At 42.7% G+C, this 27,809-nt stretch overlaps 1 protein-coding gene across 1 annotated transcript in view; it reads right to left on the reverse strand.

Annotated features, from left to right (window-relative positions):
- Positions 1–22,743: 22,743 nt before the first annotated feature.
- Positions 22,744–27,809, reverse strand: part of LOC108553427 (caspase) — a 62,996-nt gene continuing 57,930 nt past the window's right edge. Inside the window, exons 5-6 of the mRNA XM_017908316.1 lie at positions 23,488–23,796; positions 22,744–23,157 (exon numbers count right to left, since the gene is read on the reverse strand). Coding sequence (XP_017763805.1) covers positions 23,534–23,796 — 263 coding nt within the window. The 3' untranslated portion in view covers positions 22,744–23,157; positions 23,488–23,533. The remainder of the gene's footprint in view (positions 23,158–23,487; positions 23,797–27,809) is intronic.

Below are 27,809 nucleotides of genomic sequence, written 5' to 3' on the forward strand. Positions count from 1 at the left end.
CTGCTCCAATGGCTCAAAGCGGGAGCCGGAGTATCGAGTCGTAGATGGCGCTAGTGTCAGCTGGCGCTGCGCTCGCGCTGGTGGCGGCCATCTTCTTTTCGTTCGGACTACTCATACACCGTGCATCGCGACGGTTCGTCTTTCTTCTCTTTCCATTCGTGTCGACTTTAAAAGGTGACGCCTTTTGCAGGAAAATCCTAAGGCAAGCTTCGCTTCTTCTCTATTTCTTTCCTTTGCTTCTTCTTTATCTCTGTTCGCACGAATCGCAGTGATTTTCTCGGTAACGCGAGAATTTAACGCGTCGAGTTTGCTCGCTTTCTACCGCGATAATTGCTTTTCCTTTTCTCCCTTTACTATTATTTATTATCTCTGGGAAGAATCGTACGCGAAATATTTTGCTGCGATTCATTTTTATGGACGTTGATTAATGCTGCGTCGCTTTCCCCCTTCGTGCTGCAGCTTGGCCGTTTCTTGCGCGGCCAAGTTGTTACTATTAATTACGATTCATTAGGATATGATTTACGAGTATCGACGAGAACAAGAAATTCGACGGTGCGCTTCGCACAGCTTTATCGACGTTGTTGCGTTTAATCCGCGAGGAGGAACGGTGCGCAGATTCTGGGAGCTTGGAAAAATTTGTCCCTTGTTTCGCGGTTAAACGTTAATGCGGTTTGTAACGAAGTTACCGACTAATGTAATAAATTGATAGTAGCACCAGCAGCTTTGGCATTAGCAATTTTCTTCGAAACTCGCGACCGAGACATTACCTCGATTCCCGGTTGCTTATTTGCATACTTCGTACGACGGAGTTTCGCGGGGAATGCAACTTTGTATGCAAAGTTTCTGAGACTGTGCAAAATTCATATCTACGTCATCGATTGCCGTCCTCGAGCCCTCTAGTCGCGTTCTCCTTCGCCGAAAGAATCATCCGACTCGCTTAGCCTCTCAGACCAGTTTCTTAAAATGCGCCCCAAAGAAAGGGAAGCCGCAGTTTCGCCAGGCTTCATATGAATTTCCGAGTAATCGGGAACTTTTTGCATGCTAATTTTATAGTCAGCCTCGTAACATGCTGTTCGATTCATTTTTCAAAAGAACTGGCAGATATTGGATGTACACGATTTTGCAAAATATTTCATATTCCGTGTCTCTTCGACTTTGATAACTAATACTGTCGACCATTCTGACTATTACGTGGGATATTAATTAAAAACTGAGAAAATGAAAAATGACTTTCGCAGAATTTTGCGTTATATCGTGTAATTTGTGCAAAAATCTTGGTATACGTGTATGAGAACTAGATTTCGCGTTAACGAGTAGTATGGGCTAATTAAAACGGGAATAAGCTGTTGGAAACTCGTTCGAAGGGCGTCCATTTTGTTTCGTAATCAAGAAACATATAGAAAAAATGTTTTCCTTCGCAAAAATTGTACTCCTACTTATATCTGCGTGTTTTAAATCGGGTATCCGACTGTTTTTCTTCCGTGCACCGTATTCGTACCTATACTTCCTAGTTCTGGCGTATCAGTAAAAGCAGTCGGTATATGATCAGACAGAGTACTTCCATCAGGAACAGAAGACCGCGTCCGTTTTATACGAACGGCGAAGTAAATGCCAGGTCTTTTAGGAGGATTTGTTTCTTCGGATTTAATCCATCATTCGCGTTTCGTGAATTATCATCGAGAGATTTGATCGCGTTTAATTATACGTTCCTCGTAATTATTCCGATGAACGCGTTGCTTGCTAACACTCGAGTGTTATTCGAGGCAAAGTTCCTCGCAAATAAACATGCCTAGACGTTCAAGTGTACTGTCTGCTCGTCTTAGTTACAGTATTTGCTTGTCTCGAGCTCCGGGAAAGACGCTTGTCTTCTTAGCCCGAGAGACTGGAAAAGAACACTCTTCCGAGCGTTAAAATTATGGTTTCGAATAGTCCAAGTGACTGCCGGCAAGAGAATTTATCTCCTCTATTCGTGGAGAATTTAATTCGTTGTTTTAATTTCTCCGGAGTATCTTTAGCGTAGAAAAATATTGCTTTTCTCAGCCTAGTTCGCTTCTTCCATTTCCCTTCTTTGTTACTTAAAAAGTCATCGTCTATTCGACCACGGAGTTCGTGGATTTTCAGAAATATCTCGAATTAGAATATCACGAACGAAAGAGGAGGAACGTTTCGCGTCTTGAAAGCCAGCATTCGTTAATTTTCAGAGGGATTCGAAACCAAAGATTTACAAGTCAAAGTGGATCTAATTCCACATCTCTGTAGCCCTGGTATCTGCTTAACCACAGAAAGAATATGAAACCGAACATACCTGACTCAAAGCGAAACGACATTCCACTTTGATCTAGTCGATCCTTAATATTCCATCAAAAATATCAAGTTCGATACTTTGCAAAGAAGCAAGATACGCTAATATGAAGCGAGTGAAACGAGTCTGCGTTTAAACCTACAAGGATTCCCCGTGGCTTTTGACACTTGTTAAGACCATGGTTATCCTGGACGACCAAATTCTCACGGAATGGCGCCACTACGGTGGCAATTGCGTCCTAAACGATAAGGATAGTCTCGCTGCTGTCTTCATCTGGCAGAACGTGACGAGGACTCCAGAGAAGGGATAATAGAGTCCTCCAAGGTGCACTTCATTAATTTTACAATTTTCCACCGAGAAGAAAGCGAAGTTTCGAGCAATCGGAGCCACCGAAGCAATAAAGTTTCAAATGAATCAAACAGGATCTAGAAATAGCGTTTCTCAACGAGTACTTCCGGGGAGTTTAGCGTAATTTTTATGATAACAATTTTCGAGAGAAACGGGTGTAACTGTGCTGAATGAAATTCGCGTGAATCGAGGAACATCCGTACCGATAAATTAAACTTTCTGGATAGTGAGAAATGTAAAGAAAATAGGAGAAAGTGAGAGTGACGTCGATATTCCGCAGGTAGCCGTGATGGAAGAAAAATCGAGTAGCTCTGACTTAAATCATCGAAGGTAATCGGATGTGTAACTCGCGTGGAAGCTCGATCGAAAAATCAGAGTGATGGATCTTCGAGCTGGCGAACGCCACAGCTCGTATAATATCCAGTAATTCGGGAAATTGGGATTGCCAAGCCTCAGCAGCGACGACTAATCACTCGATTGATGTAACTGGAGCAGCATTCGAACGTATCGGTATCGAAACGTAAAACGAGCTTACAGAGTGTCGTGGGAGTCATCGACGATCCGGGATGCGATGTCGTGACACGGAAAAAGGCTGCTTTCAAGCAAACCGATGTAAATGCACGTGACGTCTATATCCTGCTATCTCATCCCATGCAGTTTCCGTCGCAGCGCTCTCCGTCCTTCTCCACCTTGTTAAAGCCCGTTGGTCCGTCTCTCTCGCTCCTGCGAACGCGGGATGCGCGCTCGCGTATGTCTGCGAGTTCTGCAACGGTAAAAATACGATTTGTCAGGGCGACAGTACGGTAAACGTGCAATGAAATCTGAATTCGCTGGCCTCCAGCGACGGGGTGCATCTCTGAAGTTTTTGATGGCGGAATAAATTTCGTCTCCCACGTGTCGGACGAACGATTTCCGCGTTCGCTTGGGTCTCGATAAGATCGACGATGGGAATAATTTTTCCTTGTCCTTTCATCTTAACGCCAGGAATGCTGCGCATTAAACGCCGTGCACGTAGACACAGCGTATATAGATAGTGGCCAAAATCATACGTTTTAATAGCGGTAACGCAGGATACAGGGAACAGGAGACTGTCTATTTTTCGGTTATCCGAACCTTAATCTTTTGCCTAATTATGTGAGAAATAGATGTCTTAAATAATTGCGACGGGCAAAATATACGATTTGATCCAGTGTTAACCCTTTGCACTCGAGAGGCGCTCTTCAGTTACCACTTGATAAAATTTCGAAGATCGGTATTAATTAATATGTCAGATTTGAGATAATATAGTGATGTGCGAAATATCGAAATCAAATAATTCCATGTATTAATTATTATACTGGACTTTACTTACTGCTCAAAAAATTATCATCAGCTTTATAGCAGAAAATCTTTGAACTCCTCTTCTTTAACCAAAATGTCGTCGAGTGTAAAGGGTTAAATACGATAATTCTGTGCAGTAAATATTGAAAAGATGTACGTCTGTAATAGTGTGCGAAAATTTCAAGATATTTTGAAATTTGATGGTGGGTTGCTAACGAGAAAGAGAGTTTATTAAATCTGTAATTTAATTTTTAGTCTATTTGGCGTAAATATTATTTTACCTGTTATGCTAATTAGAACGCGTTGTCGACGTGATTCTTTATTAATCGATCACTCGGGAATCAATGTTTTTAAAGAAATTGGTACAGGACGCAGCAAGTAAAGTGTCATAATCGATTTTTTCCAATGCCATTGTAGATACCGATTTTGTTCGAGAGGCAATCTAGCCGTCAGATTTCTTTTTACGGCTTTACATAAAACATAAGGCAATGGCTATTGCTCTTACAGCGGGAAGTAGGATATAAAAATGAAAGTACACACTGCTCGTGTATCGATTGGTCCATCGATAATAATATGTATGTCCGAAGCAGTCGTCATTCAAGTAAATCGAAAGTTAAATAAAGCAATGTAGTGCGCCATTCCATTTAAAAAATGGGGGCATCCTCCCTAGGAAAGATTGTTATACATTAAACGATCGGTTTGCCCGTTCCATTTAACTTAAAAAGATTGAACTCGATACCACTCGATATCTATCTCCGATGATTTCCTGATAAATGTGTAACTCGCGACTCTACCTTTTCCCATACATCTTTACTTCCACGATTTTTCGAGCTTCAATTTCATAGATTTAAACGTCGGAATATTCAAACTACGTAATAACTCTGCGAAATTGGAATTTTTCGCGAAGCAGCATTTAAAATCCGACGTAAGTAATCGATCGTACCGACACGCGATAATTAGTTCGCACTTTCCTCGCAGCATCTAGGACAACATAATACCCGGGTGAAAACACGTCGGCCAACTACTGATTTTCTTCCAGCGTTCAATTTAACTTCCCTAACGAATCGTTAGTTCCATCGAGAACAACGTATACCACGTGTCTCGCAAAAAGCTTCGACGCGTTTCTCATTCTTCCGTTTTCGATGACACTGAGTACTTTAACCATAAGTTTTTCAATGCTTCAACAATTTAACCTGTCCCTAAAATTATTAAAAACACGATATCCATTTACATTCGTTTGCTACTCCCTTTTCCCGATAATAATTTTTCATTGCTACATACTGCATAATGACGCAAAAGAGAAATAATACTCGAAGATTTCATACCCGTGGAATCGAAATTGAACGTTTATACTTTTCAAGGTAGATTATTTTACGCTGCAAACAATATTTAACGCTATTACGTGGAATAGCTGGTATAGAAATGGAGAATTAAATTAAAGCCTGTGGAAGACAATAAAGCGTCGGTGTACTCTCGATTGGTGTACAGCCATAACTCGCGGAGAGATTCGACGGGATATCCAAGCCGAGAATTCTTCGGACAGCACGCGAAGGGGAAACGTTTCACGTCAGTTTCAATAACGGCAAGAAAAGACAATATCCGTGAGGGGATGAAATTAGAAGCGGAGGAAACGGCGGCGTTAAAGGCCTTAGCTCGGATGAAACGAATTTTATTATTTCCTGTCTGCGTAGCGTTTCTTAATTGCTTTCTTATACAACGCTTCGCGTCCGCTACGGTCCGAAGGGAAACAATTATTTGAAAAATACGACGCGTCTCTCTGCCTGCCACTCGCGTCGAGCCTGCTACGCCCGTCCGTTCTTCCTGCCATTCGTAATGACCGTGCAGGCCCGTTGCTACGAGGCGGCTGTAATTCGCAGGTAGCCGGCACAATTAGGGAAATGAAGACGGATCCGTATCGAAACCCGGGCCGGGAATCGATGCGGGAAAATTCGAAAGGCCACGCGTGCACCACCGCGAGCTCGAAATCACATTTCATTACGGCAGCCGACTCGATTATGCAGATGCGAATTTACCGTTCCTAATTCTCCATTATTCGCGACAATCCGCGGGCCACGACGAACAGGGAGAAGCTACAGGCATAATTATATTTCTTTTGTCACGCGAGTTCCTCCCTGCCGGCATTCTCGTCGGCCAATTCGCTCGAAATTCACGGTTCGAAGCCGGCCCACACCCTTATTTCTCACCCTTCTGCACTATTTTTTTTCTCCCCTCTTTTCTCGCCGCTCCGCGGATACTCGTCGAACACGAGGTTTAATAGAATTTTACGAGTATACAAAGTTAAGTAGGGTGGAAGTGGAGTTCTATTGATCGGCCAGAAGCGAAGCCGTTCCGTGTATTCTTTCTACGTGGAGGCTCGTGATCGTGACCGATACGATCATGCCTTTCAGCGTAATTATTTCTCCACTGGGTTCTCGATAGTCGTTGCACTACTGATGGTAACTTTGTGCTCCTCCTCGCCGTGTATCGTCAAGTGTCTCGTAACGGGGAACAGGCTGCGGGCTGATTCCTCGTGCAAAAACGAATCGAAAATGCGAAATGGTATTTTTTAATATCTCGCCGTGTATCGTCAAGTGTCTCGTAACGGGGAACGTAACAGGCTGCGGGCTGATTCCTCGTGCAAAAACGAATCGAAAATGCGAAATGGTATTTTTTAATACGAGCCTTCGTTTTCGTTCAAATTGGGGTTCAATATTCTCCTGGCGCGCCTGCACTTGTTACCCTCGCGCGTAGCTCAAGGATTTCGAAACGCGGTTTTGGGCGAAACGAAGCCTCGTAGTGGAAAATTTCGTTCTATATTTTCAACTGGTTTTTGTACGCAGTTTCGTTTCCCCGTTGATTATAGCGGTGATTGCTGCGTGATTTTGGTAAAATGTCGCGGGAGATTGCCGTGGATTGGTCCGGCGTGGGAGTAAAGCAAGTGGAGCGAACGAAGGTTTATGACACTGACGCGAACCATAGTAATCTGTGACTACGGACTAATGGCCCAATTTTGCGATAAATATCTGCCCGAAAGCGTAGACTGTATCGCAGGCAACGAGACGAGGTTCATTGTTTCAAGCTTTCAGAGTCTTGTTCTTCTCGACCTCGATACAGCACGGAGAGCTATGCCAACGTTAAAATGTTTTATCGATGCTTTAGCCAGGAATGCTCCTTTATCTTCAGAAGCACCTTCTTTCACGGTGGACTTGCCGTTCGTTCATCGCGTTAACGCTTTCAATTTCCTTTCAATATGTTTGTTTATCCCCTCGTGAATCTGATTAATCGTCCAATTCGCGACTGATCTCGCGGCTATCGTTATTCGACTCTTAACGCAAATGGAAGAAGCAGGATAGAGGTCTCGGGAGGAATTAAATTTTTGAATAAACAACCACGAGGATTTCCTCTCGTTCCACCTTCATCTGTGTCCCCGACGTTGATTTTTCCGCAACGTTAAATATTTTTATATCTTTCCAGATCTCTCTGACTTTACACGAACGGTGGTCCTTTACCGCGAATTTTTTCCTCGATATTTCTTGACCCATCGTATCGTTCGCGGGCTTTATTTCCCGCTTTTTCCTGAAACGATACGTCGAACGTTTTCGAATAAAATCCGTTATCAGGGAAAATTGTAACGAACGTTGCGGTAAATACGGTGTAAAATCGGGAAAATGAAACGCTCCGCGATGCAAGGCTTCATTTCACTGAAAGCTTCCAGTTTGGATTAAGAATCCGACAAACGGATAAAATTTCCAGCCCTCTCCGTGCGATTTTCCACGAGGGGATCCATCACGGTACCCTATCTACCATCGATCCACGAAAACGGCTCTCCGCATCGTCAAATCTTTATTTTATTATTCACGCGATCCTCATCGGCGATATTGCAGGGACAGTTCCCGATGTCGGTACTTAGGCCATCTGGTGTGCCATTAAAATTCGCACCCCTGAGAGCACTCGCATAGCGAATCTATTCCATATTTTCGCGTCATCGACGAAGTACTGTCCCGGGTCTGAGACGTCGAATCTGTTTGTAGCGTCTGTTTGAAGTTTGAAGGATTTTTACGAGCCCTCGAATCTCGGTTGGGTTCGGCTCTGTCGACGTCGGATAGTCAAGGTGAAATTAAGATAAATTCGACGAGAATGAAAATTCGATTGCGCAATGAGGTATGAAACTGTGCGACCCGATGTTACCCAGGTTTTCGAGTTCGAACGAAGTATAAAGGCGATGGAAAATGAAATTAGCAACACTTGATATCTGCCCTGTCATGTGACGTGTCCTGACAGACTTATTTGAAATTATGTCCGATATTAATGGATATTTTTCCCACTGCATAGCTGACTCAGACAACGGTGTCTGTCGTTACTGATAAACTTGCATCCGATTTGAAATAATTCGAAATTAAATTGACGCGTGGTGTTTACTTATTGATTTAATGATTCGGGAATTGGTATATTCCTGAAATTGTTTGTACTTAATTTAAAAATGTGCTTTCATATTTCTCGCTTTAAGTTTCGTAATTAATTAATTACTTTATTTTCTTTATTATTGATTTCTCGTTTTATTATCTTCTTTATTTACTTTCGCAGTTTGTCGTTTCGTAATTATCGTAATTTTCTCGTAAACTTGAATCTGGAATTTCTCTGCTGCCGATTTATTGACGGAAACGAACAACAAGAGTCGGTGTACTTGCAATAATTTTAACGACGAAATTATGATCGCACTCTCCGAGTAGATATAAAGCAAAGACTATCTAAGATTTTTAAATAGGTATAGTTACGAAGAATAAGTGTAACAAAGTTTTAAAGCTCGAAGTAATGTGCTACTTTCCTTGATCTTGCCTTCGAAATTGCTTCAGCCTCTACGCGTTATAATGGTTAACAGCCATAAACTTCAGAGGTTATGAGCAATAAAGCTAAGAAATAGCATACATATATATGTCTGTATAAAACCGATATTTAAATAACTCGCGAGCAAAAGGGAGCGGCGTAAGGTCTCAAAAATTTGCATATCAAAGTCGGTGTAACATATAAGAAACAAGCAACAGCATGGCCAATCATAATTTAACGTTGTTGTTACCATTTAATGTCTCCTATTCTGACACACTTCGATGATGTCAACAGGTCGATAAGACGCATACTTACAAAAATGAATTCGAAATCTGCAAAAGCTAGAAATACGTGAAAGAATGACTCACGAGCACAGGAATCCTTCATCCGGAATCGAATGAAACCTGAGCTCATTGAAATAGAATTAAATAATGTTGAACACGTGTATATGAAATCGCAGAGGGGAGTCTTACAGCCCACGGTGAATTACTATCAGATCACAGGATCCGAATTCGATCTCCCTTAGAACTTGAGTCGACCATGTTTGGAACCTGGCTCATGTTACAGGTTACCTCAGAATCGCAGGATCTTCAGAGACAGGATTTCGAAGACGCGAATTTCACTCTAGGCTATTCAAAGTCGCGAGAGATCGTTCCGCGATCACGAGAGCATGGCTCTACCTCGATCTACCCCAAAGCTGCAGTATTTTCGAGTCCTCTATGGTGCAGGACCTACCTCGGTTCCCTCCAAAATGGAAGGACCTCTGAGTACGCGATTCTGAGGTTGTAGAGCCAATCTTGGACTGTTTTGGAGTCGGTTAGACCTTAGTGTTTGTAACTGCGAAGAGTTAGAGAAGCCGATCCTCGACTATCCTGGATCTTCAACGTCTGCAACCGTGACTGCTCTAGAATTGTTACACCTTGGCGATTGTAGTTCCGAGTACACGAGACTAATCTTTGATCATCTGACACTCCTAGACCCTCCATGTCCGCAAGTCTGAGGTCGTGGATTTGCATTGGACTACTCCAGAGTTGTAAAACATCAAAGTCTGCAACCCCGAGGATATGGAAATTGCCTTGGACCACGGTAGAATCATGAGACTTTGAAATGATGACGACTCAGTCATGGGGTGCCGATTATTTTAATTCTTCCTTCATTGTCGAATTTCGGGTAGCAACGTTCCTGTGAACTGGGTATGGACATGATTTTGGGCTCGTTCAGTATAAAAGTTAACACTGCTGGGGCAAATTAACGCGCATCCGTGAAATCACCTGTGGAATATCTGTAGCATTGTACCTGGTATTTATTTTAGGTAATATAAGTGATTATAAAATATAACGACGTTCTACTGCAGCAAATGCACGGTGCATATAACAGAGGGAAGCTTATGTAACTGTTGTGCTCCCGTTACACGCGATTCTTTGTTACATTTTTCTCACTTTTCATATTACTCTGGCCCTGTATTCGCAACTCGTTCTCGTGGTTGTTTCCTCGTTACGTTTCTTCTTTTACATTCTTTTATTAAATCCCTCTACGTCCCATGCGGTATAACGCGGGAATAGTGTAAATATCGTGTATAGTTATCTTTATTATCTTTAGCAAAAAGATATAACGCTGTGCTCGTGGTTTGACTAGTGAACCATAAAATTCGGATGATTTATTTTCAACGACAGCAGGGAAATAATTATAATAAAATATCGCGATATGGATCAGCGAACTATAAAGCTGTAAAGTTGCTCGTGATCCTTGTAATTAATTTCGTCTTCGTCTATTATCGAGCGTTCGATCGTTCTTTTTGCAATATCCAACCGTTTTACGATAGCGCGGTATCGAGTGCATAAATATTATACGAGCAGGCAAGTCTTTTTTACTGCTCAGCCTGATGCTGCTTTCGCGATTTGCCGTACTGTATCGACTTCGAGTCTGTTATTAAGTTCCTCTGCTGGTTGCAGTATCGATGGCTGCAACATACTTTGATGGCTGCATGGGATATTAATAATGCTTATCCTTTGGACATCGATTTATCGGGGGTATCTGGAAATTCGTGGTTATAATCGCCATCGCTGTTACGATATATTAATTATCAAAGTTCCCAACTTGCCTCATAAGCGCGCATATTTTACGATTAGTCTTACGAAACGGAAGTATCTGCAGAATGCTATTGTCCCGCACGTTGTTAATATTATAATTTTATTAATATCTGCATTTAACATACGTCTGTATTTCTACGCTATATACATCGTGCTTGTAAGAATGAACTTCCGAGATTATGTCAGCAAAATTAGAAGGTAATTCGACGATATTTATCATATTTCAAATGTATTCGTTATAAACGTATCGATTCATACATCGTTACTTATGACAGGCTTACTACGGTTGCGTACAGAACTCACTAGCGCCACCACGGTTCATATCTCGCTCGAAATACATTTTAAGCATCGCGTATATCGTCGAATCACTTTCTAATTTTACCTGTATCGTCTTGAGACTTCCTTCCCACTGTATGTACCATATCCTTTGAAACAATTCAATCAGTCATATCACAGGATCCGAATTCGATCTCCCTTAGAACTTGAGTCGACCATGTTTGGAACCTGGCTCGTGTTACAGGTTACCTCAGAATCGCAGGATCTTCAGAGACAGGATTTCGAAGACGCGAATTTCACTCTAGGCTATTCAAAGTCGCGAGAGATCGTTCCGCGATCACGAGAGCATGGCTCTACCTCGATCTACCCCAAAGCTGCAGTATTTTCGAGTCCTCTATGGTGCAGGACCTACCTCGGTTCCCTCCAAAATGGAAGGACCTCTGAGTACGCGATTCTGAGGTTGTAGAGCCAATCTTGGACTGTTTTGGAGTCGGTTAGACCTTAGTGTTTGTAACTGCGAAGAGTTAGAGAAGCCGATCCTCGACTATCCTGGATCTTCAACGTCTGCAACCGTGACTGCTCTAGAATTGTTACACCTTGGCGATTGTAGTTCCGAGTACACGAGACTAATCTTTGATCATCTGACACTCCTAGACCCTCCATGTCCGCAAGTCTGAGGTCGTGGATTTGCATTGGACTACTCCAGAGTTGTAAAACATCAAAGTCTGCAACCCCGAGGATATGGAAATTGCCTTGGACCACGGTAGAATCATGAGACTTTGAAATGATGACGACTCAGTCATGGGGTGCCGATTATTTTAATTCTTCCTTCATTGTCGAATTTCGGGTAGCAACGTTCCTGTGAACTGGGTATGGACATGATTTTGGGCTCGTTCAGTATAAAAGTTAACACTGCTGGGGCAAATTAACGCGCATCCGTGAAATCACCTGTGGAATATCTGTAGCATTGTACCTGGTATTTATTTTAGGTAATATAAGTGATTATAAAATATAACGACGTTCTACTGCAGCAAATGCACGGTGCATATAACAGAGGGAAGCTTATGTAACTGTTGTGCTCCCGTTACACGCGATTCTTTGTTACATTTTTCTCACTTTTCATATTACTCTGGCCCTGTATTCGCAACTCGTTCTCGTGGTTGTTTCCTCGTTACGTTTCTTCTTTTACATTCTTTTATTAAATCCCTCTACGTCCCATGCGGTATAACGCGGGAATAGTGTAAATATCGTGTATAGTTATCTTTATTATCTTTAGCAAAAAGATATAACGCTGTGCTCGTGGTTTGACTAGTGAACCATAAAATTCGGATGATTTATTTTCAACGACAGCAGGGAAATAATTATAATAAAATATCGCGATATGGATCAGCGAACTATAAAGCTGTAAAGTTGCTCGTGATCCTTGTAATTAATTTCGTCTTCGTCTATTATCGAGCGTTCGATCGTTCTTTTTGCAATATCCAACCGTTTTACGATAGCGCGGTATCGAGTGCATAAATATTATACGAGCAGGCAAGTCTTTTTTACTGCTCAGCCTGATGCTGCTTTCGCGATTTGCCGTACTGTATCGACTTCGAGTCTGTTATTAAGTTCCTCTGCTGGTTGCAGTATCGATGGCTGCAACATACTTTGATGGCTGCATGGGATATTAATAATGCTTATCCTTTGGACATCGATTTATCGGGGGTATCTGGAAATTCGTGGTTATAATCGCCATCGCTGTTACGATATATTAATTATCAAAGTTCCCAACTTGCCTCATAAGCGCGCATATTTTACGATTAGTCTTACGAAACGGAAGTATCTGCAGAATGCTATTGTCCCGCACGTTGTTAATATTATAATTTTATTAATATCTGCATTTAACATACGTCTGTATTTCTACGCTATATACATCGTGCTTGTAAGAATGAACTTCCGAGATTATGTCAGCAAAATTAGAAGGTAATTCGACGATATTTATCATATTTCAAATGTATTCGTTATAAACGTATCGATTCATACATCGTTACTTATGACAGGCTTACTACGGTTGCGTACAGAACTCACTAGCGCCACCACGGTTCATATCTCGCTCGAAATACATTTTAAGCATCGCGTATATCGTCGAATCACTTTCTAATTTTACCTGTATCGTCTTGAGACTTCCTTCCCACTGTATGTACCATATCCTTTGAAACAATTCAATCGAACATACCTATTTCAGGTTTTGAGCATAGCAAATGTTCGAATAATTTTGCCTAAATTAATGAGTTTCTCTATCAACTTGGTTGCACCAATTTTCCCGTTAACGAGCCAGTATTGATTAAAGCTAACGATGACGTATATCTTCCTTACCAATTAAAGAGATAAACGCATATAATATTCCTCATCGCGATTCTATTTGCTTTTGTTAACGGACTCTTCGAAGATAACTATTTCTCGATATTTCTTCTTATACTCCCATTTCCATCGTGCACATCAACCTCACTCCCAACATGCTTCTCCAACATTTTCTTTTCGTCACCCTCACAAAGCACCTTTGAACGTGCCTCTAAGCGGCGTGTTTTTACACACCGTATACGGAGTGAAGAACACGCAGGCGTAGCCTGGTCGTTCCGTTCGTCGAGCGAATGCTCTGTGTACAGTGTGTCTGCTGCTGAAACAGAACCGTGTGATCTTCTTGCCTGGGTAATTCGGTGAACGAAAGCCCCGGTGGTACGAGCTTGGGCTTCTCTGTGGCGCGAATCGAAACGCGTTATTCGGAGCCAACGACGCGCCAGCTCGAGAAGGATACGAGATATAGCTTTTGAGACTTCTGCACTGCTTCCGGAGTTTCTGCGTACTTATTACGCTTTCTCGGGATAAATTACCATCGAAAACGGGCGCCTCGACGAACGGAACATCGAGGAAAATTCCGAGTGATCTCTACTTCCAATTTACACAACTCATTGCTGACCTCGTGGATCATTCATAGATGACACGTATCGCTAGCTTGCGTGGTCGAAGGATACCAAGTCTCCATCCATCTCCTCTCTCTCGTCTGGATTATCGATATTACAATCGTGGATGAAGCATCCGACGAATTTTCGTCAGCGACGAAATCACACGATCGAATCACGGTGCAGAAGCAGAGCGAGACTCTGAAAGGTATCTGTATCTCGGTATACTTAAATTACCACCGAACTTCTGCACTTTATCTATCCTCGCAGTTCGGTATGGACCTGTGCGTGGTTCTAAATTTATGTCCTCGGTGATTCCGTGGCAGACAAAGCAATTCCTCTGCATAAAGTATAGTCTCGCTGGTGGCTGTTTTCGTTTCGTCGTCAGCGTATATTATCCACTACTGACCCCGGCGAAAATGAAACAATACGGCGTGAAAGCAGCCGCGCGCGGGTTTTGTTTGACGCCCGAATATAAATAATCCTACCATGACGTTTGCGGAAGTCGACTCGCCTTTATCTGCTCGCGAAAGAAACGAAGCCGCGGGGAAAAAAGGAAAACGGCGCGGAATAAAGGGGATGGAGAGGCACGGAGAAGCGATGAGAAGAAGCGGGAAACGGGCCATGCGGCGGATATTTTTCAAACAGGCATGGTCCACCACTTTGCGGCTCATATCTTTTTCATACGTCCATTTGTAAACATGTATGTACATCCGTAATGACGAGCAGCGGGTACAATCTGTGTAAACATCCATATGGAAATAGAGCTTGTTCGTCGAGACCTGCGCGCGAGCTGGCTCGCACGTCCTCGCGTATCAATATGGAAAAACATTGGCACGTTTAGATTGGTGACTATCTCGTCTGTTTGCCAATGGGGTATTGAAACTTGCGCGGGTAAATGGAGAAATACCGAGGTGGAAATAAAACGTGTCAGAGTGGCAGAGATTTCTTTGAGTCCCTGCCTGTACCTTTTCTCGTCCTGGAAAATCAGCAATTATCGCGTCGACTTGGAATTAATTTCGCGATACCAGAAATAATTCAAAATCGCGCGTTCTCCGAGCAATCCTCGCTTCTAGGAACACTGTTGAACTTTAGCCATTTCGCTGTCTAACTAGTGGAATAATCTCGCAATTTTCTCGTGCGAGAAAATTGAAATAAAACAAATTTCCGGTCATAAATATTAACGCGGAGAGAAGTCAATGTGCGTGGAGCGCGTGACATCTGGGATGATCTCGTAACTTGCCGCGTTTTCTCGTTGACAAAGGTCTGGTTGGCGTACTTGTGTCGTCGCGCGAGACGTGTTCCAACTTGGAGAAGTTTGGATGAATTCTTGAGTCGAGTGTCGCGAATACTGTCTCTCTGTCTCGCTCCAATCCTTCGTTATCTACGCCCACGCTTCCAATTTCGGTTCTCCTTTTAAGCAGAAAGTACAGACCGAGGTAGTTCACGCGATCAGCTGATCAGTGGATAGCTGGATTAATCCCGCAGGACACTTTGACCGCGAGGGGTTGGCAGGATATAGGCGGCGGCCAGTAAGAGAGTTAGGCCAAACAAGAAGCAGGAGTTCACGGTTTATGACACGTCTATTGCTACCGAGGGCGTACGAAACACGGCACTCCATATGGCTCACAGAAGCACTGAGCTTCTGCGCCCATAAATTAATTTTCCGACACCGAATGCTGGCTCAACTGGTCCAATCGGGAATACAAGCCTCGATGAACACTTCTGAAAAATAGCATGCTCGTGTCCCCGTTGGCTTGCCGTCTAGGCCCGATTGGCCTGACAACGGAATCTGATTTCGAAGATTACGCGTTGGCAGCGATGTCGACGAAACCAGAAGCCGTGACGCGAGACACGGACGTTGAAGGGAGATTGGGGATGTTTCGTGGTTCGATTGCTCCTCGTCCATGATGAATTATACAAATATTGGTCCGTTATGTTTATCGCGTAATTACTGCAGAGTCGAGGTGCATGGATTGAAAACAAATTTAACCTTCAGTTAATTTACAGCTTATGGTGTGTGCGCGCGTGTGCGTAGACTGTGTCTGATAAGCAAATTGAAATAAAGGATGACGATATCGGTGACGAACGAGCGTGAATCCTTCTGGAAACGTGGCAAGCAACGAGCAAAAGTGCCTTCGACTGTTGATCCAGTTGGCAAAGTTTATGCAGCTCGATGGAGAGGTAGGACAGAGAAGCGAAAGCGTATCGAAGCTTCGAGTGAAGTTTAACTTATAGGTGGATCGCTTCGCTAGTTAACCACGTTAAGACGGATTTCCTGGCAATCCTGTGACATTAAAATTCCACAAATTGCGTTTCTCTCTGACACGAGGGAAACCCTGGCTCTCTATTTCCTCGGCGTCACGGGAAACAAGAAATAAACCGAAATTTTGGACAGAGCATTCCGTAGGATTGATCGGAATTGGGACATTTCCCGTGAAAACGGTTTCCATCGTGGCAAGAGCGATGCTTTTTCCAGGGAAAATAAAGGCTCGCGTGACGTTGCGATGAAATCTATATAGAGTTAACAAATTAAACATCGTAATACAATTTATCGAAGTACCCCAAGTTCCCCTTTTCATCTTCCCAGTTTATAGTGCCCTGTATCGTGATTGATGAAATTTCATTTCAACCTCGTATATCTAGCGTTTCGTGCGATTTATTTTTATCCATAGGCGCGTTTCCGGAGAATTTCACATTCTCTGTCGATCGATTAATATAATGCAAAATGATTTCGCAAATAATTCGCCGGCTGTTTCAAATTTTACTCGATTTCCTCTCTGTGTATATTTTATTCACGGATTGCTAAGATCTCGCAAATTATTCCAACTCGAAGGCTCCGTATCCATTCCGCTCCAATTTCCGGGAAAATTCATTAATTCCGGGAATTCATTAGTTCCACACCTCGTCGGTTGCATAAAACATCGAGCAACGTGTAATTGCAAACAATACTTTATCGTTTCAATGGTTCGCGCGATGGCCGAAAACGGGCACGTAGCCCGCGTCATTTGAATCCAAGTTCCCACTTACGACCACGGCTTCGCTCTCTTAACTTACATTTTAATATCGCCGGCCAAATTCGCAGCTTCGCTGACCCAGAAATCGCGCTTGCTTCCGCCGGTTAATTCCCGGTTCTGAACGGAAACATCGGTTCACCGGCGTCGAACAAGGAAGTGCGGTGTACGAGCAAGTTTTACGAGCACAGTAACACACGTTCGAGAGTCTTAACTCGATTACGAAAGTCTCTGCGAAGACTTTTTCCGCAACTTAGATAAACGCAAGGATAAATGTCCTCGAAGCGTTATCTCGACGTTGATAAGGATGATAACTGTTTTACCTTTAGCTAACGAGCGTCAAGAAATAGTCGCAGGAAATCTTTTAGGGTTGTATTTATTATTATGCTCGTCTCTCGAAACGATTTAAATCATTTTATTTAACGAGATAATCAAGGATTCGACGTTTCTGAGATATTTCAATGAATATGGACAACAGAGAAACGACCTGATTAAATTCGTTTAATTGTTTTCGAATCGAAAGTTGCGAATGCTTGCGAGTGATTTCGACGCTTTATGAATATTGCCGTGAAAATGTTTTCGAAGCAATTAATCAAAGCTGTCTTCCGCTTATCTCGTTAAATGCATACACTCTATATACCTTATAAGAACCACTGTCCTTCATCAATCAAGCGTGTATTTGTCCTAATTAATCATACTAAAATTCAATATCTTAATTCGGAGTTTATTAACGATTATAATTTCCAGGCCGAAGTTCGGCTTCGTTAATTACCGCGCTAGTTATATTGGAAGAAACTAAATAATTGAAGCAGTAATTACGTTTCCACCTCTCGTACGGTAATTATTCGATAGTTGACTGGGTAAAACCTTTTAATTACCTCGGTCAGCCTTTCGTTCCGTATCGTTAATAACCCTGTTCAACGCAAATTTTAATCTGTAATATCCATTGGTTAATTCTTGAAGAGTTTACTTGCCTGAAAAGGAATCCATAATAGAAATTTCTCTATCGTTCTCAGATTTGAGAAATGCGAGTTCCTCTAAAAAGGCACGATTTTTGGCTAAAATGAAGTATTACGTATAAAGTAGACAACAGGTAAGCGGGATTTTGCGGGAATTACGTACTTCTTATGCACTATTTTTGGATTTTTACGATAAATTCTTTATCCACCACAAATTCATACGGCGTCGTATTCTGTAGATTTTTCTAAATTAAAAATCATGGAACAGAATTGGCAAAGCTAATTATAATTCGATTGGAAGGAGAAAATATTCGTCGGTAACATGTATACATACGTTTCATCATCACGTAGGCTCGACAGTGCCGTAGCTACGCGTAATCCTAGTGCCAAGTGCAACAGAGATGACGCAACAATTTTACGGTAAAAGAAAATACAATTTTGTTAAAAAATCGTGCCTTTTTGCGGAAACTGAGGGTGATACGGCAACTCGGATTACGGATTCGTGTTCAGAAAAGTGACTCTACAAGCTACTCATATAATGGATATTACAGATAAGAGAAAAAATAAAAATTCATTGGACAGTTTAATCGTGAATGTCGTGCCAGGTGAAAATTAATTACGCCAGGAGACGTGGAATCGGAGAGAAAGTAAATATAAAAATTAATCACATACGTGGCTACGGTGATCGAATAATTTCCTTCGAACATGCGACCTCGTATACTCTCACGTACAGTCAGATACAGCGGAAGGAAGTACGGACGTGTCGTAAATTTGGCCCACGCGGTTGTTCTTATTGGAACACGGTCCGATATTCTCATTTCGACGTAGTTGGACCAGCGCACAATGCGGTTATCGTGTCTGGTGGCGCTGAAACACACGGTTTCTCCAAGTACAAGTACCTTCCCTACTTTGGTCCTCGTTCGATCGAGTGTTGATCGATGCAGGGACAAAGGTGCACCTGCATCCTTTGACGAAGCGAATCAGTCATCCGCATAGTCTCGAGTAGTTCAACTTGGAGGACGTACTTGTTCCATGGCGAGCTGGATGGGTCCGACTCCTCGTCGGTTCACCAGATGAATTATTAAATCAAAAATTTCGTTGCTTAGCGATCAAAGCCTCGAACGACAGCGACGAAAGTTCGACGGAACGCGGGGTGGAAAACGATCGACTGTTAATGGACGAGTGTAGTTCTTTCGCGACCACGATACTGCGAAACTTTCAACGATTATTCCGCCACGAGTCTCCAAGTTTTACATTTACAATGGCAGACACGCGGAGAACTACGGGACGTTGGTCTCGGAGCAAATGGCGGGCAGTACCAGCTTATGGCGAGAGCCTAATAGCGTCCAAAGTCGTATGCAGGTTGTGCGCTTTATGAAATATCGGAGAGTTTAAAGCTCAGGGATAGACGCAGGTTGAACCGACGGAAATTTTGACTTCGATGTTAATCCGGCTCGCCTGGTGCGTTCGTGGTGGATAATCCGCTTGGCCCGAATAACACGAAACGCTCTGAAATGATGAAACGAAACGAAACGGAGCGAGCGTAAGTAAGTAGTTGAGCCAGATGATGGAAAATGACGTAATGACGTTAGAGTCGAGTAGTAAGATGAGAGATTTCCAAGACAAAACGTCTCGAGACGACACGTCCACCATGACGAAAGTTCGGGAACCGAGTCATCTGGTCAGTTTCACTTTCGTTTCCTGCGAGTCGTTCGCTAACTAGACTAAGAGTCTTAATTAAATTCATGGCTGGACGACCAGCAGCATAGTTTGAAATTGGGAAACTTACACCCTGCGGCCTTCGAAGTTCAGCGGTGTGTCCTTTTAGGCACATTTCGCGGCAAGTGACACGAGTCGTCAATGGTATTATCTAACTAGCGACAAGCTGGCCAAGCTTTACCCACTAGGGCTTTACAAAAGGGCTCGTACGTGGTGTTTACAAAGAGTCTTTAAACTTTGACGATGTCAGGATTGAGAGGGAGGGAGAGAGAGTGACGGAGGAAAAGGACAGAAAGATACGTTTTGTTCGGGGCCTGCTAGCAAGGCCTTAGACGATGACACAATGGAGACCAGGTCACGCTATATGTTCGTATGAAGGGAAAGGTTAGCGAGCACTTGCCGGAAATTGTGTTTGGTGAACATCCCGCTGCTGACGAGTGCAGTAGCACCGCTGTCGAACAGTTTATCGAATAACACGTTTCGCCTGTACAGCCCTTAACTCGAGTGAAATGTCGAAAACTATTATAGAGACATGTGTGGTTGTTAAATAATATAACTACTATTTATTAAACGTAAAATATAATATACAATGTGCGGTGACGGTAAAGACTACGAGTATAGATATATATTTCAACTAAACTCTTACGACCACAACTAACGACACGATTATAACTAACAACACGATTTCAACTAACTTCTTTCTTCGCAGCTCTCTTCTAATAACTCTACTACGAACTCCAACATACTACACCATACTACGACATTCTACATACTGCCTACTCGCGCCCTTGCATCCCTATTTAAAACCATACATTCTATCCTCTTTCGTACCTACTCTCTCTTTCCCAATCACACTTTCCCACGCACTCCTTGCAGTCTTGCCATCAGCGGGTCACGTAGCCCAAACACTCAAACGCATTCCTAGAGACACTCTTCACTTTCATCCGATACATTCGTAAACATCCCGTCCACACGATCCTAGCGCACGGTCATTCGTCCTTCCGCGCGCACTCTGGATAACATGCTCGACCCACTCATCCTGCGATACCACGCTATTGTAATCAAATAGTCGTTAAAGACGACTCGTATCCAAAATTGATATTTATAAACGTATCCAAAATTGAATTTATCGTGGTTCTAACGAGTCTCTGGATTTCTGGAAATTTGTAAACGCGAGGGAATTCGTGGAAGCAAGATTCTTGAGGGAGTCCTTTTTATGCGAAAACGTGTCAACATCACGCGTGAATTAAATTTTGCTAAGACAATACAGTCACCTTGGTGCCCTTTGTCCATTGTGTTCCTTTACTCGTCCGGGGCTGCAAGCCGAGAATTGTAATCCGCATAACGAAACCCTTTAACCGTGCCTCAAACGAGCCATGGCTCTGCCATGCTCCGTTTGCCTGGAGGATCCACTTAGCCTAGGCAGAAGACGAGGTTGAAGGGAATGGAATCGAATTGTCATTGCACGGTCAAACAGACGTCTGCGTCTCTCCTGCGCGACGTACTCCGTTTCCCTTTGATACGAAAGTAGTTCAAGAACCGTACGGATCAGACTTTCCCACTCCTCCGGACTAGTTTGCGAGTGCCAGGAAAATACTTATTAATTATCACTGACTCTATCTCGATTTTATTTCGTTCTCACATATTTTTGCGTGTTCTCGTATTTCCCATCGATTATTCGGTAAATGAAAATTATCCGAAAAATGTTGTTCGATGATCAACTTCAACAACGTTGAAATGGTAAATGATAAATGATAAATTTCAATTTTATTATTCAATATAATGATTTAAAAATGTATCGAAAGGTGGCTTGATATCGAAATGGTGAATCCTATTTTCGTTGGAGCTTTTGTATTTATTTCCGTGATTTCTCTGTATTTTCCGAGGAAATATCCTCCCGCTCATCAGTTTGCCTTGGTTCAATAGCAACTTGTGTTCCGTAGTCGTCTGACGTTACGTTACGCTTGTTACTGATTGTACATGGTCTAATCCAACACGTCTTTTATATTCTTTTACTCGTTTGTTCCTCTCCTTTCCACCAGTTATTGCGATATACGTGCTGTTTATGTACTTTTTATTGAAGATTTATGAGAATGTTCCGGTGGAAAAGTATTCTATTTATAAGGGTATCATAGCGATAAATAAACAGCAATTGAGAGAAGCTCCTTATGAAGAGCTATATTAAAAGTTTGCAAATGTTTAACCGGATTTTGAGGATTTTTATGTCTTTTTCACAACATCGGTTTTCCATGGCTAATACCTGTTCGCTGGATTTTATACGAAATAGTTTCTCCCTGTTCGTTAATGATTTAATAATCGATACCTTTGCCGGCGTACCTATAAACTTGCAGTATAATAATTACACTGATAATTAGAGTCCCAATTACAGTTCTGGTTTAATGACCGCGATAGAATTTACGCGCATGGGGAACAAATGGCGTTAATCGTAAAGTAACTTGGTAACGTGTTAATATGGTTCTATAGATAGAAATAGTAATAGGAAGCGTGTAATTAAAGAAAATTGAATCAACGTAGTTGAATTTACCACAACGAATCCACTGATCGATATTTACTTGATGGATGATACGGTTGTGGATTTAGATAACACTCGATGTTCATGTTATATAATAATATAGTTTCATGGACATCGATGTGTCAAAATCTAATCGTTCCTGCCGCAAAATGTCCCTCGTTGAATTACACTGTTCAACACGAATTCTAATCTGTCCTAGCCATTGGGTAATTCTCTTAGAGTCTACTTCGCTGAACAGGAACCCGTAATCGAAATTGCTCCATCGTCTTCGGTTTTCGAAAATTGCGTTTTGTTAAATGAGAAAACGAGTTAAATTATTAAATGAAGATTGTGATTTTTGGGGTAAAATGAAGTATTGCATAAAAAGTAAGAACATCGCATGCTTTATTCTCATCTTAAGAAGTTAAACTGCAGTGTCCCAAGTTTATCAATATCCATAATTACAATTATTTGTGTTTCTCAATAATTATAACTAGTCGTCAAAATTTTTAAATAAGCCGCCGTGCTTACTTTCTGTGTAGTATTCGTACTTATTCTAATATAATAAGTAAAAAGAATTTAACGCGCCGCTTGTCACATCAAACTCATAAATATCTGGAACAATTCGTTGCGTTGCTCTAAAATTCGTCACAGAGGCGTTTACTCCTTTGTTATCCTGGCGCGAAATTCGAAACTGGCGCCTTTATTATCGAGGCGCGAGATTTGAAATTCGCACCGCGGATTCCTTGTCTGCTCGTAGGGAAACTTGATTTTTATCGTTCGCGTCTGTGAGAATGGTTGTTTATGACAAAGGGCAAGCCGGCGTAGAGCGTCTAGGGAGGGCCATGGCACTGTGAAATAATAAAAAATATATCGCGTGATGATGCTCCATCCCGACGTAATGCACGTTTGTTCGTAGACAAAGGCCGTAAAGTGACTTTTAATTTGTTTAGAAAGCTAACGAAATTTCGTGCGGCGTGTCTCGACAAAGCGAGTTATTTATCGCGTTCATTAAACTCCGCGAACAGCTGCAAATGAAGTAATACGCGCACTTCGTTATCCGTCCCTAATATACGTGTATGCGTATTATATATATATTTATATGTCTCGACCCAAGGTCTTCTTTAAACTTGCACAACGAGAACCTATGATCCTGTTAATTAAAAGTACACTGTGGGTACCTGGATCGAATTCTTCGCTGTTTCATGGATGATTTCGCGGCCATTTTTATTCCTTCGATGTCGAGGCTGTTTTCCCTTTTTCCTCGAAGATCACTAATCGAGTCAACATGGAGACAATGGTCGGAATCTGTTTCTTCTGGTGGAACTCCTCGTTCTGCGGCGCGAACGATTGATAGTCAATAGCGACGCGCCTCACTACGGAAGTCATTATTCCGAGTAGATCGCGGCTTCGCCAGTGTTGACTCAACTCCTGGCAGAGAGCTTGTATAAACCAGGATCCGGTATCGGGATTTCGGAACGAGTAGAAACCTAAAAGTGAAGGCAAAATGATTTTTTAATCGTTAAAAACAGTTCCCCGATGAATAAATGTGGGATTGGAATAAGTACGGCCCTGAAAGAATGTCAAGTGTGTTTGGGCTTAGAATGAAAATGACCGTGTGCACAAGAGGATTGACTGCAAAGAATGCTTATGGTAGAGTCGACTGAAAGTTTAGGGATGCGTCCAGAGTGACTGAAGTACATGGTCCATCGAGGTTGCGTGGGAAAGGGGCATGATTGGAAAGGAAAGCCCGGATATGGAAAAAGGACAGAATGAATGCTTTAACCCTTTCGGTACTACTGCCTCTCAATGGCGGCGGCCATGAAACGTTCTGTGGATACTACCGTCGCCTATTGGCGGCATCCACGAAACGTCACCGATGACTGTCGCGGTTCGAATAAAAAATTTAGTGTCAATCACGCTCGAGATTTCTACGAATACCGCAAAACACGTTTTCGCGGCTTCCAGTGCCATCACTCTTGTGGAAGACTTTCTCGTATCACACGAATGTATAACCTCGGCCAGCTCCTGCGTACCGAAAGGGTTAAATAAGGGTGCAAGGGCGCGGGTAGCTCCAGTCTATAATCTCCACAGTCTCCAGAACAGTCCATAGTCTTTAACGGTCTCCATGAGTTCTTAAGCTAGTGTCTAAGAGTGTGTCGGTAAGAAGTCAAAGTCGAACGCGCCCATAGCGAATCCTTCTTGTTTCATAGCCGTCAATCTACGTATAAGCTTATTGTATTTTATTAAGAAGTAAAACAGCGCTATTTTAGCCAATCCACTCGAACCGATCCCTAGATAGAGGACAAAATGTCTTTCTGGACAGGATGGTTTCTGTGTCGCGTGTGCGTGTACACGCGTCGAAATGGATTCTCAGGCGAACGCGAGTAGCGAGCGACGCTTTGCGCGTTTCGTATCTGCGGGAACCACGGAGTTTGTCATAGATGAAGCGTTTCCATTAAAGCGAGGAGCGCGTTTCTATGAGATATGTTGCGGGTGGGAGGAGGGAGCGACTTACAAGAAACAGTCTTTCGATTCGAGTATGTTATTCGAGTTTCAGTCTCTAAAAGAGACGAGCGCAGAGATGTGTCTGGATTTATTCTCCTTCGAATCTTTGACAACGGTTCTCGTTCTCGAGGCACCTCTCCCTCGAAGTAAACTCGAATTCTTTATTTTAAATCCTTCGAAGGTTCTAAATACCTCGAGAGTCTCGTAACGACGTAATTAATGGAATTTTTCGAGCGATATTTTCTTTTAAATTGCATAATTCTTTTTAAAGATGGGAGATTCGTTTTTAATTATTTTTTCCTGATAAATAAGTCGCGTCTGTTGAAACTACGATCGCAAGTACGACACGAAGGAAAGTGGGCAAAGAAAGGGGATATGAAAAATTCAAAGTATAATTAATCTCTGGCGAGTATGCTTTTTAAGCGGAGCTCGTGCATTTACGCGTAATGCACGATTGCAGGCAGCAGAACCCTCGCGGATCGGCCACTGGCCTTCGAGTTACTTGTGCAAAGCAACTTGGCCGGCCATTAAGGCCGATCTTTAGCCACCGGTAACGTGGACGCGGTTCATGAAAGCAACTAATGACCTCATCAAGGACCGTCCATCACGCGAGAATAGGGCGTCTTTATAAACGCAATCGGACCATTGCGATACGAATGTGGGACCGAGGTACGGGCCTGGCGCTCGTGCAAACTCGTTTAAAACTGTTTAATCCGGTAGTTTCGTTCGTGGTTTTCTCGATTTCTTGCGGGTCCACGTGTACAGCTACGAAAACAGGTAGCATCGAGACGGGGGAGCGAATTATCGTTAGTAGCGAAATTAACTGGTTAGAATTTTCGCGGTGGCATTTAAATGGCTGAAATAGCCGACTCTTTCCACTAAAATAGCATAAACCACGTTCCTCGAAAAGAAAAGAAAAGAAAAAAAGAAAAAAAAAAAGGGAAAGGAAGAAGAACGAAGAATATATTTTTTATTTTTCATCCTATTCGTCTATTTTTCGCATCTCGTTTTGGTACGTGAACCGGTCCGAACGGGTAAAAGAAATAAATTGCAGGAAAATGGCGAGGAAAAAATTTCCGCTGTGGTGCCTTCTCCCTATTAAATTCTTCCATTGCGTTCACTCGGTACGTATATACACGTACGTGTATATGTGTCGGAGGTCGAAGAGTTAGATCTACACGATCGTTTCATCACGAGCTTATGATGGATCGGGCGTTAGGTGAAAATATAACGTATATATTTCCCGCGGCGTTGGAATCACGGCAATGAGAAAATAATTGCGGCGTAACAATAGGCGGAAGGTGCAGAGACAAAGGGAAGGAAGAAGTTAGCATCAGATCGCTAATGCAACGCGGAGGAACGAGTACAGTCTGCATTGTGCCTTCGTGTAATCGTCGCAAGAAACGGTTTCGTAGCGCGAGATACTTGCTGTTCGCCTGTTTCAATGCATAACTTATGTACCCCCGTATACGTCCCGCAGTATGCGAGCTGTCACCGTGCTACTAACGACCCCGTCGAGAACTGGGAGCGCGGATTTTCCAAGGAACATTCTTTTTCGCGTATTCGCGAACGCGATATTTGATATTCGCGATGATTGACGCGATCGTGGCAGGGAAAACGTTACCACGGATCTTTCTGTTGTCCCTGTTTCCATATGGTATCAGTTCGTTAACCGGGGATGATGAGATGCCTTAAAATAATTATGGTTAAAATTTAAGTATGGTTTTTCTATTAACCCTTTGCATTCGACGACTTTCTCGTTACAGAATAATAGTAATTCGAAGTCTTTCTGCCATAGAGTCGACGATATTTTTAAAATGGTAAATGAGAAATCATATGCAAATTAAGACAGAATTATTTTTCTTCGACGTTCCACACATCGTTAGGTAATTTTAAATTTGATATATTAATTAACGTCGATCTTTAGAATCTGATTAAATGGTCACTCAGAGTCACCTCTCGAGTGCAAAGGGTTAATTTCTATTTTTCATTGCCGATATTTCGATGCGCTGTGAATTGTTAGATGACTCGAGTATCTGTTACGTTAGAAGACTTTCATAATTATCGTAACCTGTCATTGAGGAATTTAGAAAAGTACACTTTCCTATATTCCTGAATCTACAAGAACAATCGACCATACGAAGAAGATATATTTTATTATTACAGCTGACACTGAACCTTCAGGTTAAAAATTCTCCTTCCGAAAGTGACTCGACTTCGCGACTGTTCTTATGATATTCGTGTCATCAATGTCCCTTTTTATTCCGCTTCATTTGAGATTCTTCGTTTCCAGTTTCTTCGTTCGCCGTACCCATTCATTCCACCAATCGTGTACCTTTGAACCCTTGGTGTACAGTATCGTGTAAGACTCGTGGTAAAGAAACGGGGCCAAAGCTTCGAAAAACTGAATATTCCCAGCTCCGATCTATATCCTTACTTGAAACAGCTCTCTCAAATATTTCGAGCAACAGAGGACTGTCGTATAATCCAAATTTTTCGAACATTCGACTCGGTAATACGATCGAATCCCTTCGATCCAGCCGCTTCTGCAAACTTAATCCGCGACAAATCCAACGCGATCGGCGGAAACGGCGAATAAATCGCTCGCAGACGGATCAATTCCGTAAAACGATTCTCCTCGAGACGCGGAAAAATCGAAGCCCCGGTCTAATCGTGTCTCTTTACCATCCGACGATGGAAGAAAAGGCGCCGAAAAAAGCTCGCCGTACGAGCGTGCTCTAAAAGCAGAGCAGTTCCTCGCGACGAGCTTTTTTCCATGCCACGAATCGTCTCGTCGCTATTCGCGCCACTCTTCGCCCGTGCTTTCCGCCTCGCCGAGGGGCACTTTGTTCCTCGTTATCGATCACAATGGTCGAGGACGGAAGCACGGCTTCTCTTAGCGTGCCGTCGAGGATGTGTACGCGGTCTGGCCATGGCGGAAATCGCGACGATCGCGGATGAAGGCCTGGAAAAATCGGCCACGCGACGACCGCGC

The sequence above is a fragment of the Eufriesea mexicana genome, unplaced genomic scaffold (genome assembly GCF_001483705.2).
Source record: "Eufriesea mexicana isolate 0111107269 unplaced genomic scaffold, ASM148370v2 scaffold22, whole genome shotgun sequence".
NCBI classification, from domain to species: Eukaryota; Metazoa; Arthropoda; class Insecta; order Hymenoptera; family Apidae; genus Eufriesea; species Eufriesea mexicana.